Consider the following 17,684-nt stretch of genomic DNA (forward strand, 5'->3'; position numbering starts at 1 on the left):
CAGATGATTCAGTTTGGAATGTACGGACTCTTTTCAATTCTTGGTAGACCGTGTGTGCAAAAGAATAAACGGGTGGAAGGAGAAGATTTTATCTTCGGGAGGAAAGGAAGTGCTTCTGAAAGCGATAGCCCAAGCTATACCATCATATGCGATGTCGGTTTTCATGATTCAGTTTGGAATGTGATTTGTACTTTCAAAAACAAGTCTTCTAAAATATCTACAAAGTTCGCTGAATAAAAAAGGAAACGATTTCATTATATATTTGTTGATCTTACTGAAGACCCCTCGGTGTCTGTTAAAATCACCAAAGCCCCCTGAGCTGAAAGGCACGGCCGCACGATTGACCTCAGCACACATTCACACCCCGTGGTTCTTGTCTCCATCTGGTGCCAGCTGCTGCTGTGCTGCTTTCCGTTGCTCGATTCAAGAACATTGAAAAAAAGCAGCAGCAAGCAGGGGGATAAATCTACCGTATTTGGAGGAGCCAAAAAGAAAGAAGGGAGCTTTTCTCGGTTAGCAAGCGCTTTCCATCTGCATTTTTTGGGGAGGGAGAGCGTGGTGACGGGGAGAGCATTGCTGGGGCGGTGGCGTGGGAGATGGGGAGGAGGAGGAGAGGCGGCGGAATGCTGGATGCGGCGTCGCTGCCGCCGCTGCTGCTGCTCCTGCTTGCCTGCGTCTGGCCCCAGCAGCAAATCTTGGTCGCCGCAGACACTGACGCCAGTGACGGTGAGTTAAAACCAAGAAATCCTCCTCTATTGTTTGCTTTGTAGAACTCTGATTGATGCTTTTAGTTGGGGAGAAGACGAGAAATTTAGCTGCAATGGGGCATATTTCCCCCCGTTTATTGAAGTGCTTCCGCCAGATGGGTTCTCGTAGGAAGCCTGACCTGGTAGATTCAGTCTTGATCTCTTGAATGACTAGATGATTTGACTGCTTTCGTGTAACAAAATCTCTCGTACTTTCCCCGCATGTTTCTGCTCGCCGCTCTTTATGCGCTGGATTTGTGCAAGAATGCCTGGATTTGGATCCCCTCTACACTGTGAACAAGATGATGTGTGAATTTCGCTGTTTAATTTATGCATAGTCCACATGTTCTCATTTCTATGTTTGTCGTGTTTCTGATAGTTTGGGGCTTTGGGCTGTGAAAGTAAGTGGCTCTGGCTGATTTCCTTTGGTACTTCTAATTTTTCCTTCTTCTCCAGATGAAGTTAACAAAAGCCTGTAGCTTTTTTTTTATGAATTTTAAGAGTAATTTGAGCAAGGAATTTTTTTCTTACTCTTTGAATCATGATATAGTTTTAGCGTAAAGGGGAGATTCTGAGCAAAAGAAAAGCATTGGACAGGGAAATTTAGGCTCTTTTGGGAAAAATGATTTTGGTTTAGCATTTCCTCTAAAAAAAAGTGCAGTCGTTTTCGTAGCACCAACCTTCTAGATTTGACCCTTCTCTTTTATTTTTATATTTAGCTGGATCGTGGAAATTGACCCTCTGGGGTCTGATGGGTTCGCTTGTTGTCAGTAGATCAGCTTTCCTGTTCTTGTTTGTGTTCTATTTACACCTTTGAGTCGGACATCATGTTGTGTGAATATAATCTTATATATATCCTGCTATTTCAGATTGCAAATGAAACAGAGTTTGTTTAGTGATACAACAATGTCTACTGTTGTATTAATCTGTTGCTCTCGTACATGCAGTTACTGCCCTCAACACACTCTTCACTAGCTTGAATTCTCCGGGGCAGCTAAAAGGCTGGCAAGCGACTGGCGGTGACCCTTGCGGTCAATCATGGCAGGGCATCACTTGCTCAGGATCATCGGTTACAGCAATGTGAGCTTCAAGAAGCAAAGTAGTTGCTAACGGCTAACCATGCACATTTCTTACTCACTCTTAGCTTATTTTCCTTTGTTTGTTGATGTAGCAAATTGCCAAACTCGGGGCTGTCCGGGAATTTGGGATACAATATGAATACCATGGGTTCGTTGGTTGAGATGTGAGTAGCCACACTTGTCCTATGATCAGCCTTGTTTGCTATGGGAGTTCAGTTGATAACTCTCTTAAACAAAATTCTAATGCAGTGACATGAGCCAAAATAACCTTGGTGGTGGACAAGCGATACAGTACAATCTCCCTACTAATAAGCTTGAGAGGCTGTAAGTCCTCTGATGAATTTACGCGAATGACTTTTTTTTCTCAAATATCCTGGTGCTCTGGATGTTTAATGATTCTTTTTTGCAGCAATCTCGCAGGAAACCAGTTCACTGGAAATTTACCCTACTCGATTTTCTCGATGAATAATCTTAAGTATTTGTGAGTATCTTTGCAGCCAGAAGTAATATTTTTCCTTGTAATTTGTATCATCTAGTAGGGTTAAGCAATTTTTGGTTTTTGTATGCAGAAATCTTAATCATAACCAGTTACAAGGGAAAATGACCGATGTATTTTCCAACCTTGGTAGCTTGACAACAGTGTGAGTACTTTTTGTGTGAATTATCTTCGGTTTTCATGTTCCTGATGTGTCGATTCTCTTACTGCTTTCATCTGTAATGTGATGCAGGGATCTCTCCTTTAATTCTCTTACGGATGACCTACCAGAAGGTCTTACTTCCTTGTCAAGTCTTAAGACTTTGTAAGAAATGGTTTTCCACTTTATCTCTTAGACCTGTCTTGTTAGAGTGTCATGCATCTAAGATTCTAAGTATCTAACCATGTCTTATCCTTCTCAGATATTTGCAGAACAATCAGTTCACTGGTAGTATCAATGTCCTAGCTAATCTCCCCCTTTCTGATCTGTAAGTAAACAACATGTCATTCATTGATGCTTTATTAATTTATATGCATATATGCATTGTCATGTCATATCTTGTTCACCTGTAGGAATATTGCAAATAATCGTTTCACTGGTTGGATTCCTAGTCAGCTAAAGAAGATAAACAGTCTACAGTAAGTCTCTTGATTTCCTAGCATGCAATTGTTAGAGAGCTATATCCTAAACTAGCATTTTGCATGTGTGTAGGACTGATGGTAATTCTTGGACTACGGGACCAGCACCACCGCCGCCGCCATTTACAGCTCCACCTTCAAACCGTCGGAAGAGCCCAGGTCAAAACAGCGATAGTTCATCAAGTTCTGGTGGAAAGTCTGGAATTGGTGGTGGAGGTGTAGCAGGCATTATCATATCGTTGCTGGTTGTTGGAGCAATTGTTGCATTTTTTGTGATAAGAAGAAGAAAACGCAAACCTAAAATGGCAGAACACTTTGAACAGCACCAGCCATTCACTTCGTTTCCTTCAAACGAAGTTAAAGGTCAGTTAGTTTGACGTTTATCATACTGGAGAGATGCTTTTTCTAATTCGCTAATCATGTGGATATTTGCTTCTACAAATGTTGCAGACATGAAGCCTTTTGAAGAGTCTACCACAATAGATGTGGAATCTTTGGCTTCCCCTGCTTCAGTTGCTCTGAAGCCACCCACCAAGATTGAACGCAACAATTCATTTGAGGATGATGACTTTTCAAACAAGCGTGTTCCAAAGAAAAGCAATGCAAAACATATAAAGGCAATTGTTTATTCAGTTGCGGATCTACAAATAGCAACAGATAGCTTCAGCATGGACAATCTTGTTGGAGAGGGTACTTTTGGACGTGTCTACAGGTCACAGTTCAATGATGGAAAGGTATGCTACATTATCTTGTCCCTATTCCTATATATTTCTGAAAGAACATGAATGTTCTCTGTACTATCTATTAGGTCATTGAAACTGTGGCTATTAATTGATTACGGTTCGCAGTTTCAAGTAGTTGTGTGGTACATGTCTGCAATAGATCCTTACTATAACATTTACAGATCTAAGACGGAAAGTGATGGAGGATAATGAAGGAGCTTATAAGTATCCCTCATATATTGGATGCTTTTTGGCGCTTAATGATAGCTTCCATTTTCATGTTACTTATTTGTCATGGAAAACAGAATTTGTGCTACTTAAACATATGATGCTTATCGTTCTTGTTTACTCCATTCAGGTTTTAGCTGTGAAGAAACTAGATTGTACTGTGATACCATTCCAATCTTCTGATGACTTTGTTGAACTGGTCTCAAACATTTCAAAGTTGCACCATCCCAATCTCAACGAGCTTGTGGGCTATTGCATGGAACATGGACAACACTTGCTCGTGTATGATTTCCACAGGAATGGATCACTTCATGATCTACTCCATCTTTCAGACGAATACAGCAAGCCACTTAGCTGGAACTCTCGTATTAAGATTGCACTAGGCTCTGCCCGTGCATTGGAGTAAGTAACTACTCTTAGCTTTGAAATTTCAGTTTATAATCTTTTGGTTAATGACAATCAATTAAGTAGTGAACATGTTTTTGTTCGCATATTGGAATATCTCTGAGCTGTAGGCATTCTTTGCATGTTATGTGTGAACTTTTCGATGCATGCCCTTTCTTTATGTTTAGTGTGTTCGAAACAAAATACATCAATAATTGTTTGTTCATGACATGATTTATTGTAACATTCTGTGTGCCTTTGAAATAACATTTGAAGATGCCTCATCTTGTTCCACTGAAAAAATAATTTGCAGGTATCTTCATGAAGTATGTTCTCCGTCCATCATCCACAAGAATTTCAAGTCATCCAACATTCTGCTCGACTCAGAATTCAATCCGCACCTCTCAGATGCTGCACTTGCAAGCTTTATTCCTGATGCTGAGTTCCAGGTCTATTCAATATGCTACTGAACTATTGTCGCAACAAAATTATAATACTACGGTAGTTATTTTAAGAGGATTGCTTGTATAGTTACATGCCTTCAAAACTCAGTAATTAGGTTGGTCTTGACATGCCAAATTAATAAATACATCGGTTTAGCGTCCTATAGAAGTCGTTGGCAATGATATACACCTGTCTACATTGACAAAACACCCGAACAACAGATATTTTCTCCCTATATTGATTATTTGCATATGCATAAACTTTGCAACTCAAACTTAACACATTATGGTTCATGATGGCCGTCTAATAGCCACCACCATATAAACCTCTACAGGGAGCAGAACAGAGTGCTGGGTGCACTGCCCCGGAGGTGGACATGACTGGCCAGTATACTCTCAAGAGTGATGTCTACAGCTTTGGGGTGGTCATGCTAGAGCTTTTGACCGGACGCAGACCATTTGACAGGTATTCCCTTATCAGCCGTCACCAGTTTTCAGTTTGTGCATACTTGTAAATTTATGATCCTAGATGTAATCATAAATGACTCTTTGCATTGCAGCTCTAAGGCTAGGTCAGAGCAGTCACTGGTGCGGTGGGCGACTCCCCAGCTGCACGACATTGATGCACTGGACAGCATGGTCGACCCTGCGCTCAAGGGTCTGTACCCTGCCAAGTCCCTGTCCCGGTTCGCCGATGTGCTCGCCTTGTGTGTCCAGGTACAACTTCACCCCATACCTCGCGCAGATTATTTGTACAAAACCAGACATATATGTGTATGTAAATAACGCCTGAGCCTCGAAAATGTGTTGCAGCCTGAACCAGAATTCAGGCCACCGATGTCGGAGGTGGTGGAGGCGTTGGTCCGGCTCGTGCAGAGGGCCAACATGACAAAGAGAATGCTCGACGGAGACAATTCTTCTCGGCGAGGCGATGACCAGGACCAGGATTTCATATGACGCAAGCAAAACCCTTCTGTCCCCTGCTGTTGCATCGAGATTGCATTTATTTATTTCTTCTAGCACCTAGTCCGAGAGAAGAGTGGAAGAACAAAGCAGAAATAGTGTCCGGTCCTGTCAGTATATATTCATAGGTTTTGCTTGATATATCATATAACCAAGTACTGGTGTTGTTTGACTGTAATGTGCGCCCATTTCTACCAGTGTTGCTCGAAGGACATGTTGCAGGATCAGCCTGTGTAGTTATGCAAACACCTACACCTACAAGCTTGCTCGTACGCTGAAAGGCTGAAAGGTTGCGTTGCCCGGGGATTCACTCCAGGAGCATGGAGATTCAGAGCCCTGGCATTTCGTCGGGCACGCACATCCGTTTTTAATATGGCCTACCCTACGATCACCTGCTACCATGATAACTTTGGTATAGCAATTTGAATCAGGGTAATGGTCGGCAAGCTTCAGCCTTCCACCTATTCTGAAGGCATCAAGAAAAAACTGCCTCCAAAAGGGTGGCGTCCAGATTAAACATAAAATACAGGTTCTCAATACGGCGAGATGAGAAGGAGAATAAATCCTAAATCTAGTTATCAGTCTAGCCAGACCATAGACATGCATATTTGCGCACGTACCTCATTAAACGGAATTTCGGATAAGCAGGATACGACTCGTTGAATAATTATGGTTAAATATATCTTACAACGTTACCACGCCTGTCTGTTCTTTGTGTGAGATGAACTCCCGAGTGTACCCCCAGGATAATCATCTTTGCCAACGGTGTTAGGAAGATTGTGGAAAAGATATTCATGCTTACCAACAGTAGTCTTAAGGGAGGAAACTGCACTTATATAGAGTAGAAATTTATGGAGGGCTACACGGAATTTGTTCAAACGGCTGCAATCCTGCTCAACAACGTGGAGAAAACTAGACAAGCTAAACAAAATCTGTTTGGCTGATTTGGACATAGCAGTCCCATACAACCAGTAACATAACTGCAAGTGATATTAGATATGACATAATAAACATAATGAGATTATATAAACTACAGTTTGCATAGCTGATAAGCAAAAAAAAAAAAATCATGTTATCATGATGCATGCACTAATCTCAAAAAAAAATCATGATACATGCACTTGTATGTACAGCATCACCGCTTAAAGAGCAGGCTTACAGCAGAAAGTATACAATTCTATTCAAAACTGAATTGTTCATTGCAGGTCAGAGTTACAGATCTCTCTATTCAAAACTGTCAAGAGGTCACTGCAGGTCTCCGATGTGCGAAAGACAGGGCGGAGGGCGTGCTACAGTAGGGTGTCTTACGAGAAGGTGTCCTCCCTGTCCCCCTCAGCCGCCTCACCCTCATCGATGTTGCTGAACTCCAGGAAGTGCGTTGGCCTGTGGTCCTCGTGATAGAAGTCTCGGGGCGTCCCCAGCTTCATGTTGTACTTCATCATTGGGTCGTGCTTCACTCCCATGAAGTTGTAGTTCCAGGGAGCATTGTCCGGAACCTGGTGGTGGAGACATTAAGTTTAGTGAATAATATTCCAAAGGTTCTGGGGAACAATTGCTAAGACGAGTCCTTACCATGTAGAATCCAAGGAAGCGGTCGCTGAGAAGCATCTGGACCTTCTCGTAGTGAGTTGGGAGATAACCATGTGGGTTGCTCCCGTTGTCCTTGTTGCTACGGCCCCACTCATAACCGCTTGGTGTCAATTTGTATGCGGTCAAAGAGCACGATCCTGGGGTGAAGCTGCACGTCAAAATGATGCACTTCTCACCATCCCACTGCTTGTTGTTCTCCAAAATCTTTGCATGTGATGTCAAATCCTGAAGGACAAAGCAGAATGCACAGTTCAGTACTTAAGAGACTGGATTTTGAGCAGCCCATTGCCACGGCGGCTCTAATCTGGACAGCCAGTTCTTTGCAACATGGTCTGTTCAACCGCAGGCCATATGGCAGCTAAGGTGATTCTGTTTCAAAACTTTCGTATATCTTTTCAAAACAAGAACACAAATCAGGTGATGCAATCGCTCCAAGCCAAGTAAACAAAAAAGGTACCCTCTTAACACATATGCAAAGCCAACCAACCTACTGACGCTACTGCACCTATTAAAATACAAGGACGTATATGCTCATCTAAACTACCCAAATCTCTAGAACCACTCAACCTACTGATGAGCAACTACTACCTCAGTTCTTATTTAATCGACGCACGCCATCACGTGAAACGTACATTGGTATGCACTGCTCCGCGTCGATTAAAACGGTACGGAGGGAGTAGTTGCTATTTCTGCTCTCCTTCTAGAGAACACGCAAAAAAGCTAGAATGCACGAGAAAGAACAGGGCACAATTAAGTAGAGACTGGGTCGTAGGCAAAAAAGGCTCTCTGCCACATAAACGTATAAAAAACAGAACCACAATTCAGCAGTTCAGCACTGAAACTGACCACAGGCCACACTATTATAAAAGGTGCAAGAGGTAAAACAACCAACAGTAATATATTTATATGTACCGTGCAGTACGAGTTGAAAAGGTGTATTGTACTTTGTATAACAAAGCATTTTATGTCTAAAATTAAATATGCGTGCTTTACCTGACTAGTGCCATCTCATTAATTAAGAAATCAAATGTCACAGGAGAGACAATTAGCTGATGGAAAGAAGCTGATATTTAGCTACTTTGTTCTGGATAAGGATCACGTGGTTGGATTACAAGGCAGAAATGGTAGGAGACAAACCTGAGGTGATAGCTGAGGAGCTTCATTTGGCTGGGTATGCATCCATCCCAATGGCTCCAAGTCAGCAAGGAACTCATGCTCCGGAAGATTCGCTGGCAGAGTCACCATCTGGTGAGTTCCATGCTGCGGGGGAATGGATATGCATCTGATCTCCTTGACTTGGGGATTATCCTGTGGACTCAGCCCATACAGGAAACCCGCAACCTGTGTCCGTAGATCTGCTATGCATATGAACTTCTTCAATATGTTCTTTGGCATGATGTAAGTATAGCCAGTCTCCTGTACAGAATGCATGCAGTCAGTAACCATTCAGCAGTTCTTATTTGGTAAAGAGTAAAAGGAATTGTAGTGATGACCTTTATATCATCTGAGTTAACATAGATGTGGTTGACACGGAGATACAAGTTTGTAGCGGAGATGGCCCTGACACGCCAATCTGTCTTTGATGCAAATGCTGCTTGCTCATACGGACTAGTTGTCGTGATGATGAGCTCGTCTCCATGCACATTAGTTGTCCTTGTTGTAACTGCAGTTAACTGTGTTGTCTCTCGGGACTGCAAATCGAATTAAATGCAAGTGAGAAGATGTGACAAGATTAGATATGCAGAGAAAACACAAATGCTAGTACTGTATTATAAAAGTCTTACCTGTTTCTCAATCTCAGCTATTTGTTGTCTCTGCTGTGACGGTGGAGCTATTTCAGCACCAAGTATTATGTCACGAATCTCAGATTGTGTAAGCGCAGAAGTATTAACGTTGTTTTTCTTTGCATAATCAGAAAGAATGAGATCCCTGAGCGCACATTCAACCTTCAGCCACTGTTCATCAGTCAAAGTTGGCCAGATATGATGTGCTTCCGTAACAATTGTCTTGTCTGGCTTCAGCAGCATCTTAGCCTTCTCATTGTTCACATGTAGTGCTCGTAATATAAGCACAAGACGAGAAAATGCAGTGTAGGATGAGATACTTTTCAACCAATCATCATATATGTTATAAAGAACCATCTGGGGTTCTGTAGCCTTGAGAATAAGATCACCAAACTTCTCAATCTTCAAGCAAGCTTGGAATGGCAGCTGCAACTCACTGCCCTTGATAACTATGTTAGGAAAGTCAAGAAGATGGACTTCCAATGGATCCAACATACCCTTCCGTGTCACAATAATTTGCTTTGGCTGTTCTTCTACAGGAAGAGAACGAACTAATGCGGCAACCTCCTCAGCTGTTTTCCACTTGGCCAGCTGTCCAAGACGCTTTTGTCCCGCCCATACACTAGTGTGGATGACCTACAGATTTATATGCATGTTCATTGAAGTCTTTCCATTTGTGATACTGCAGTGATGCTATAGTTACAAGAAAACTAGAGATAAAAGAGACAAGAAAGGAACAAACCTTAAGAAATAGTTGACCAGTTCTTGGATTGAAAATAAAGATAGCACCATTGATTGGTTTGGTGGTCAGGTTACCCTCGAAGGTTTTATGAATGGTAACTCGATAGACATTTGTGTCATCCACAAACCATATGATTTGATTGCTAAATATCTCTCCATAATTCTGTGAGGACAGATATGGCTCAGTGGGTTCAGACGAATACAACTGAAGACCCTTCCTTATTCTCTCCCTCAGCACGTACAGGGCAGGATTTGACTGTCAAAAAAATCAAGAGCACAATTTAAACTCGGCAAAATTCCATAGCGTTAGTTAAACTGGATATATCTACAATAACGATATACCAACTAGAGCTACTCCCTCCGATTCATATTACTTGCCACTAGTATAGATGTACCTAGAACTAAAATATGTCTAGATACATATATATTAGTGGCGACTAATATGGATCAGAGGAAGTAGATTTGTTACAATCAATGTGATTATTACCTTCATGATTTTATTCATTGCTTGTTGGAGCAGGGGCTTCGACCCAGGGAACCAGTTGCCAAAAGCAGAGTGCAAATTATATGCTAGATCAAGTCCAATCATCACCCCTGCAATAAATATTAATCAACATTAACTATAGACGTTCAGACAAGACAATAATCTGGAAGTTCATGGAAACTCAAAATCATACCAGTTGGAGAAGGGTAGATGGACATATTATCTGTTGTGTAGTCCATAAACTTGGCCCTTGTGTAGCGTTCTATGTCATGTGAATCATAGTCCCCCCATCGTAGTTGCACATCAATCCAATATTTGTTACTTGCTTTCTGATCAAAGACATCCTTTGACTCAGAAACTAAGCTTGGTTTGGACATCTGCCACCTATGTGCAGCAAAAAGGAGGACATCTGCACAGGAACTGTTCATCTTGTAACTCTTTCTGGGATGTATGGTCTCTTTCTGCACCGTCTCAATCTCCAACGCATCCAGCTCCTGATCCAGAACTTGGCAAAGATCCATAACAACACTTTCATGGATCTTCTGCCAAAGATGTGCACGGAATATCTGGATCAGAGAGATCTTCAGTGTCGGAATTTTACCATGCATGAAGATCCCTGTCAGGTCTAGCTGGACCTGGAAACCAACATATACGTTTGCACGATTAATGGTTGGTGACCACCAAAGTGTAAACCTTCTATTCGGGATTTGATTAAGCCCAGAACGCTGTGCATTTGTCAGCTTTTTGTACTTCATTGATTCCTCAAAACCTGATGCCTTCTCCCAAAACAGACCCTCCCAAGTAGGGAAATATGTTCCTTTAAATAAGGTATGTTCTAGGATGCCTTCTACACCACCAAGTGCTTGGATGACATCCGTTCGGTAGTTATTTAGGTTCCATAGCTTTCCATCATGTCGCTGATGCGTCCACCAGAATGGATTCTGTTTCAGCACTTGATACTGCTTAAAGTCTGTTCTCACCCTCCATCCTTTGTCATATGCCAAAGTGTGGCGGTCTTTTTGGAATAGAGTATTGATACGAGGTATACCTCTATCCCAAGAATCTTCCAAATCCTCAAGTGTTAAGCGCCTGTTCTGCGATTGTGCTTCCTGCCTCTTCAAAGCATACTCAGCCCAAACACGCTGTGAATCAATGAACTCACTCTCCCATGGTTGAATGTAGCGATACAAGTTAGGGATAAGTTGGTCCTCTTCATGGCTCATACCACTTCGAAAATGTGTCACGCCTACATCTGTCTGTTTGCTATACCTGAGGTCGCTCTGTGGTATCAAAATGTGACCCATCGACAACATACCCAGACCTCCAATTTCCTTGGGTGTATAAAAGATAACTGGTGGAAACCTGCTAGGCATCTTTGAGTTCAGGCCAATCTTTATGCGAGTCTGGATCTTGTTTTCACATTTTACAAGCAAATCCAATAGTTCTTGTGTATGAACAGTTGCTTCACGGAAGTATGTCATGAGGCCAATGAGAGCAGTGTTCCACTTGTTGACTATCTTGGTAAATGTTGTTGACCCTGATGACATAAGGATTTGCCTGACACGGTTCTCGAACACTTTCATGTGTTCATCATCAACCCTCAAAAATGCAATAGCTGTCCTTTCTTTTGTCTGCTCATTCTGCAGATTCCATACTCCATCTTTTGTGTTGCTGAATGCCTCCTGAGTCATACGTATCTTGGGCAGTATACGGACCTCAAACCCGGACATGCTAAAGAGCAGATTTGGGTTATCCTTGCTGTACACAGAAACAAAGCTATTCTCCCACTCTAATGTCGTGATACTCCTTGGGAGGCGGTTCTTCATATCCCAAAATACACTTCTTCCAAGATTTACATCATGCTTCATGAGCCTCATTCTTGCATCTCTAGGCCAACATTTCTTGTTATTGTAACCAACCATGTTCTCATTATTAGGATCAGGGTGCTCTGTCAAGTATCGCTGAATTAAATCCCTGGCTTCTTCATGAGTGAACCGGAACATTATATGCACCTTGTCAATATATCGAGAATACAGCCTGATGGGATGCCTTGTCTCAACTTTAGTGTCAGTATATGTAAGGAACTCATTTGGCATCTGAGGCGGACCTGCAATCTCACTAGCCCGTGTTAAACCAAGAAGCAGGAGATCCAGCACCAGCCCATAGTATTGCACAATAAAAGATGCAAACTGAAGACCTCGAATAAGACCATAAGAATTTGTGTGACTCATATCCTTGTAAGATAACACAATATTATTCTTCGCAGTGACATAATCAGCAATGTTATGGTCCAAGACCAAACGGAGAAGCCTATTCAACAAAGTCAGATCAATTTTGTCAAAGAACTTCTCAAATTTTGTCTGCAGCATCACAACACACTGCCCATCGCTTGTGTCCCATATATCCTGCAAATTGTTCATACCTTGGCACCATTTATAAACAAGTAGAGGAGGTGGTTCTGAATCAGCAGGCTTTACCCAATTTGGGAAGAGGTGACGTTTGTCCCCTTCATACCACAGGTACTGGTCAAGGTATGCATCAGTAATTTTCTCAAGAGGCTCAATTTCATATACAGGGATCAAGTAGCTATACAGATCCATAAATTCAATGCCAACTTCTTTAAAAGCACGCTGAGTAAGAAGATGCCGCTTTATCCTCGACAAAGCTTCATGTGGATTATCATATGCTTGTTCTATCAAACCCAGTTCCTCCCGTTGGAGTTGATTTAACCTTACTGCCACACTATAAGACTCCTTGAGCCTCTCCAGTGCCAGTATAAGAAGTTTGGTATCATGCTTGTACGAAAGCGGAGGAAAAGGAATCGGTGAGAATTTCCTTGATTCCAGCCAATGAACTGTGGTTGTATAAATAGCAACTGCTTCTTCAGGTGTCACATATGGACCATCTTTCAAGTAGTTGTGTTGTCTCTCTTGTTCTGCCTTAAGCCACAAACGAGTTAATCTTCCAAGATTTTTGCGGCAGACAGTCTTGTCAACTGTAGCACCACGCCGGATACGCTCACGGTTGTAGTGAGCAACATTTGTCCACCAATCAGCCTTGGACTTAACGTAACGGAGTATCATGTTCTCAATAGGAACCGGCAGGCCAGGGACCTTCCAGGGGATATTTGCCTTCCAGCAGCGCCATGCCTCACTAAGATGCTGTAGAATAGTCCGGGCCTTGTTTTGCTTGATGCCCTCTGGCATGGCATCAAGGACATCATGCATAACTGCAGCTCGAAGTTCCAGATCAAAGTGTGACTCAACGCGCTGCTTGGTTACTGTTTTAGCAACTCCTTTTGAATGGCGACCTTCAAACTGCCTGGCCAGCAAATTACCTAGCCACCTTTCAAGCAAGGGCACAATACCACGAAGGAAAAACAGCCACACTCTCCACATTGGAGCCCAAAATCCACAACCAGGTCCTTTTCCAACAGGACCAGTGTTGAACCGATAATATATCAAGTGCTTCAGATCTTTGCACATCCTAATTTGGCGCATCAGCCGATACTTGTACCTGTACATACCGGTCAACTGACCAACATGTGAGAATATGTATTGCAAACCATCAGCCAACTGAAAGGCGTCAACATTTCCCAAGCGAAATTGGATGTTTGCATCAACGACTAGCTTAGTAAGTCGCAGAATCTCACGGCACAAGTGGAATGCATTTCCAAAACGAGATTTCTTTCTCTCCTTTGTTGTGAGAGTCTTCACAGGCTTCAAATTGAAATTGTAGTCTAAGTGAAGATAGTTAAGATTCTTCCTGTGAATCAACAAGTTTAGCATGTTGTAGCCCTGCTTGCAAACTTGCAACCCAGCTTCTGCCCAATCAAGCTCTGTAGTTTGAAAGAACTTTGTTGCTTGCAGTGAACGGAAGAGATGTTTCTTCTTCTGTGCTTTAGGAGGCCTATGATGTAGCTCATTGAGCACATAGCACTTCAACAGCTTCTGGTAGCTCACCCGGACTTTAACTGGATATGCTGGTGGGCTGCAAAACAGATATGGATGCAATCATGAAGCAAAGTATACCACAGAGGAAACTATGGAAAGGCATTGTTAACTCGTTGCAGTACTCACCAGTGCTCTTTGAACCACTCGGATACAAGAGGGATATCCTCAGCACGGCGAGTCCTACCAGATCTCATGTTAAATGGCCTTGGAGCAAAAAGTAATGAAATGCCGGCAGCTGTCGTGTCAGTGTAGAGTGGAGTTCCTTTCAAAAGAGGTTCCACATGCTCAGGGAGACTAAAGTCATCTTCGTCTTCCGCTTCACTTGCTTTCTTCTCCCGACGATCAACCTTGCTGGTTGAAGTGATCGGATTTATCAGAGGATCATAATAAAATGCAGGTAAATCTGGATCCTCTGTCTTGATATACATTATCATAGGAGTATGATATATGCAAAGCTTCACTTTCCTGGGTCTGTTATTGTACAAGTGTGGGAACGCAATTCTGTATTCAGTCCGAAGTGGTTGACGGATGATGAGCTTATTGATGTCATTAAATTCATTCCAGTCCTCATCCCCCTTCTCCATATCACGGTACAATGGCTCAAACTTTGGACCTCCTGCGATCAAAAATTTTAACATCAGTGCATGGTAAGAAAATATATGTTGTAGAAGAAAGATAAGTAATGATGGGTTTCCCTCTTTTGATAAAGCATAAGAAAACACATTAAGGAAAATACAAGTTCTGGATGCTTATGTTTTCACAAAACCCTGCTAACACTATAAGAGTCAGATACTAGGTGGGAGAAATTTTGAATTAACCAACAAATCAAAAGCTACAACTGTTATGCTAATCAACTAGTTGAAATAGTATATTTCTATCTGTTTCATGAAACATGGTTTATGAAAGAGAAGGCAAATATGATTACCTGGTATGCACATGTTCAGTGCTTTTGCGGTAAAGAAAGACTCCATATCGAACAAATAGAAGTAATTCCTATCAATCAAGTCTGACAAAAGTTGACCAGCGAGGCGATAAAGTGTAGCCATTATAGGAAGAGATAGATGCCACTTCTTGTAGCTGGGACCATTTATAAGCTTGGTTTTCACAAGAGGATTGTGATCATAAAACCATTGATACACAGCTCCATCTTCCTCTGGGTCCAATTCCAATTGTATAGCTTCCAGCGGTTCAACATCCAACAAATTATCAGCATAATCAAGTGGTGGTTCCTCGTCATCAAATGGAGGAAAGCGCATTCTTTTGAAATGCCGCCTATCTCTCTTCTCCCTTCGCATCATGATCCACATTGAGCCCCACTGCGGAAAGCGCATGACAAGAGATAAAATTAAAGCATAAAATGAACAGGGGGCAACAGGATAAAAGATGAAGAGGAAAAAATAAGAAAAAAGTTTTATCACGAAAGAAGAATGAAGCCTCGATGATCACCTGCGCCAAATAAATGGGCTCGACTACCCATGGAATCTCGTTTACAAAGGTTATGGCACCAGTGATATGGTACAATATCTTAACATTGCGAACCTGAAAACAAGAGTCTATTATTCTATGGACATGGAACAGGTAGTCTTGGCAACAATAAAATTATCAATGTCCATATCTAATATAGAGTGACAGGTAAAGGATATACCTGTTCCCAGGGCATTGGCATATTCTCAAGTAGTTTGTAAACGGCATGAGGTACGAATTTGAGTGCTCCAAGATAAACACGCTTATCATGTCTGTATTTCTTTGAAGACATGTCCCCATGGTCCCTGCTCAACAACAACAGAAGTGTATAAATTTACTGTAATGTAAGAAGATTTCCAATCTACAACAAGGGGAGGTTATAAATTTTCATTGTGCTGTACAGATAACAAAATGTAAACTCTTCGTTCCTCAGGTCATCATGAACTCATTCTCAATCGTGATTTGCATCTCTGGACATGTATGTTGTTAGAACAAATGAAAGACTTTGTGAGTGACCTTTAACCATGTGTATGTTCAGAAGGAATGGCCATGTGAAAGAATGACAGGAGAGGGGGGCTAACTACATAACAGTACCTGAAGCAACCAGAGAGATGTAGTAATACCTACGAAACTTACCATCACAGAAAGCCCAACCAGACACCACTACAAAGCTCCACAAATCAGGAGCTGCATCAACTAGAAGACAGAAAAAATAACCAAAACTAGCGCATCAACATATTTAGAATCCTATCATGACTCCTGCACGATTTAGAGTTAAAAAGCAACTAGCAAATTAACATGTTCGCCAGCTAGAGGACGAAAATATAATAAATATATCACGAATCCTACTTCAATATCTGAAGTCAGAGACCGCAAACTTCTGCCCAATTGCAGTGACCACATACTACAAAGCAGAAAACAGCAAACAAAACATGGTCCTGAGCAGTAAATAGCACAGGTAGATCCAAACCTAAACAGTACTGAGCACAGTAATAACCCTAAATCCCACAAGTACCACAAAACTCATGCTCGCACCAGCACTAACTTCAGTCGGGGCTCCTACCACAGCCAAGCCGCTGGTTCAGAGCTATACGCAGCTACTGACGACCTAAGACCATAGGCATCACAGCCCTACATGAGCACCAAAGTGCCAAAATCTAGTCGCCGGGACTAGAGATAGCAGCGCGGTTCTGGAGATTTTACCTGATGATTTTCCGGACGTGCTCGGGGGGCATGTCCTCCTTCTGCGCCTCGACGAAGCCGAACTTGCGCTTGTCGCCGTAGCGCTTGGAGTTGAGCTGGTGCCACTTGCGGGCCTTCTCCACGAGCAGCGCCTCGAGCTCCGCCGGCTCGAGCGGCTGGCCGGCCTGCGGCAGCACGGTGGCTGGCGGAGGCGGAGGCGGAGGTGGGGCGGCGCCGGCCATGCCGGGAGGAGGCGGTACGGCCGCCATCGGCGGCGGTGGCGGCGGCGCGCCGTTCCACATCGCGGCGAGGGCAGTCGGCTCTGGAGTGAGTCGGGTGGGGTTCGAATTCCAACGGGGTCGGGATTAGGGCCCCATTTCTCTTTGCTTATTACCCCTAGCACACCCCTTAAATTTGAATTTGAATTCATATAAACCGTGTTTAAAGTGCACCTCTTAGGCCTTGTTTGGCAGCCTGGTTTTTAAGTAGATACACGTGTATTACACCAACCCAGTTAATTACTCAAAAATACTCTTTGTTCCTATTTGACAGGCCGGTGTCTAGCAGTGTAAGCCCAATTATACCCGTGAAAACTCGTCGGGATGAGCAGTTTTTCAGACGCGAGGTGGCTGATACGTCTCCGACGTATCGATAATTTCTTATGTTCTATGCCATATTATTGATGATACCTACATGTTTTATGCACACTTTATGTCATATTCGTGCATTTTCTCGGAACTAACCTATTAACAAGATGCCGAAGTGCCGATCTTCGTTTTCTGTCGTTTTTGGTTTCGAAATCCTAGT

At 42.6% G+C, this 17,684-nt stretch overlaps 2 protein-coding genes across 2 annotated transcripts; one reads left to right on the forward strand and one right to left on the reverse strand.

Annotated features, from left to right (window-relative positions):
- Nucleotides 1-372: 372 nt before the first annotated feature.
- On the forward strand, nt 373-5,822 carry LOC124701608 (protein STRUBBELIG-RECEPTOR FAMILY 6-like). The gene is made up of 16 exons (XM_047233700.1): nt 373-726; nt 1,694-1,826; nt 1,918-1,989; nt 2,075-2,149; nt 2,235-2,306; nt 2,395-2,466; nt 2,554-2,625; nt 2,723-2,788; nt 2,874-2,939; nt 3,013-3,302; nt 3,390-3,673; nt 4,020-4,291; nt 4,587-4,722; nt 5,052-5,182; nt 5,277-5,433; nt 5,530-5,822. The coding sequence occupies exons 1-16, from the start codon at nt 597-599 to the stop codon at nt 5,671-5,673; spliced, it is 2,172 nt and encodes a 723-aa protein (XP_047089656.1). The 5' UTR covers nt 373-596; the 3' UTR covers nt 5,674-5,822.
- Nucleotides 5,823-6,686: 864 nt separating this feature from the next.
- Nucleotides 6,687-17,146, reverse strand: LOC124701609 (pre-mRNA-processing-splicing factor 8A-like). The gene is made up of 13 exons (XM_047233701.1): nt 16,899-17,146; nt 15,877-16,000; nt 15,678-15,770; nt 15,157-15,547; nt 14,358-14,847; nt 10,472-14,268; nt 10,282-10,388; nt 9,796-10,050; nt 9,054-9,689; nt 8,763-8,960; nt 8,407-8,685; nt 7,252-7,494; nt 6,687-7,175 (listed from the first exon to the last, which is right to left on the reverse strand). The coding sequence occupies exons 1-13, from the start codon at nt 17,144-17,146 to the stop codon at nt 6,984-6,986; spliced, it is 7,053 nt and encodes a 2,350-aa protein (XP_047089657.1). The 3' UTR covers nt 6,687-6,983.
- Between the last annotated feature and the right edge of the window lie 538 nt (nt 17,147-17,684).

The sequence above is a fragment of the Lolium rigidum genome, chromosome 3 (assembly GCF_022539505.1).
Source record: "Lolium rigidum isolate FL_2022 chromosome 3, APGP_CSIRO_Lrig_0.1, whole genome shotgun sequence".
Classification (NCBI taxonomy): domain Eukaryota; kingdom Viridiplantae; phylum Streptophyta; class Magnoliopsida; order Poales; family Poaceae; genus Lolium; species Lolium rigidum.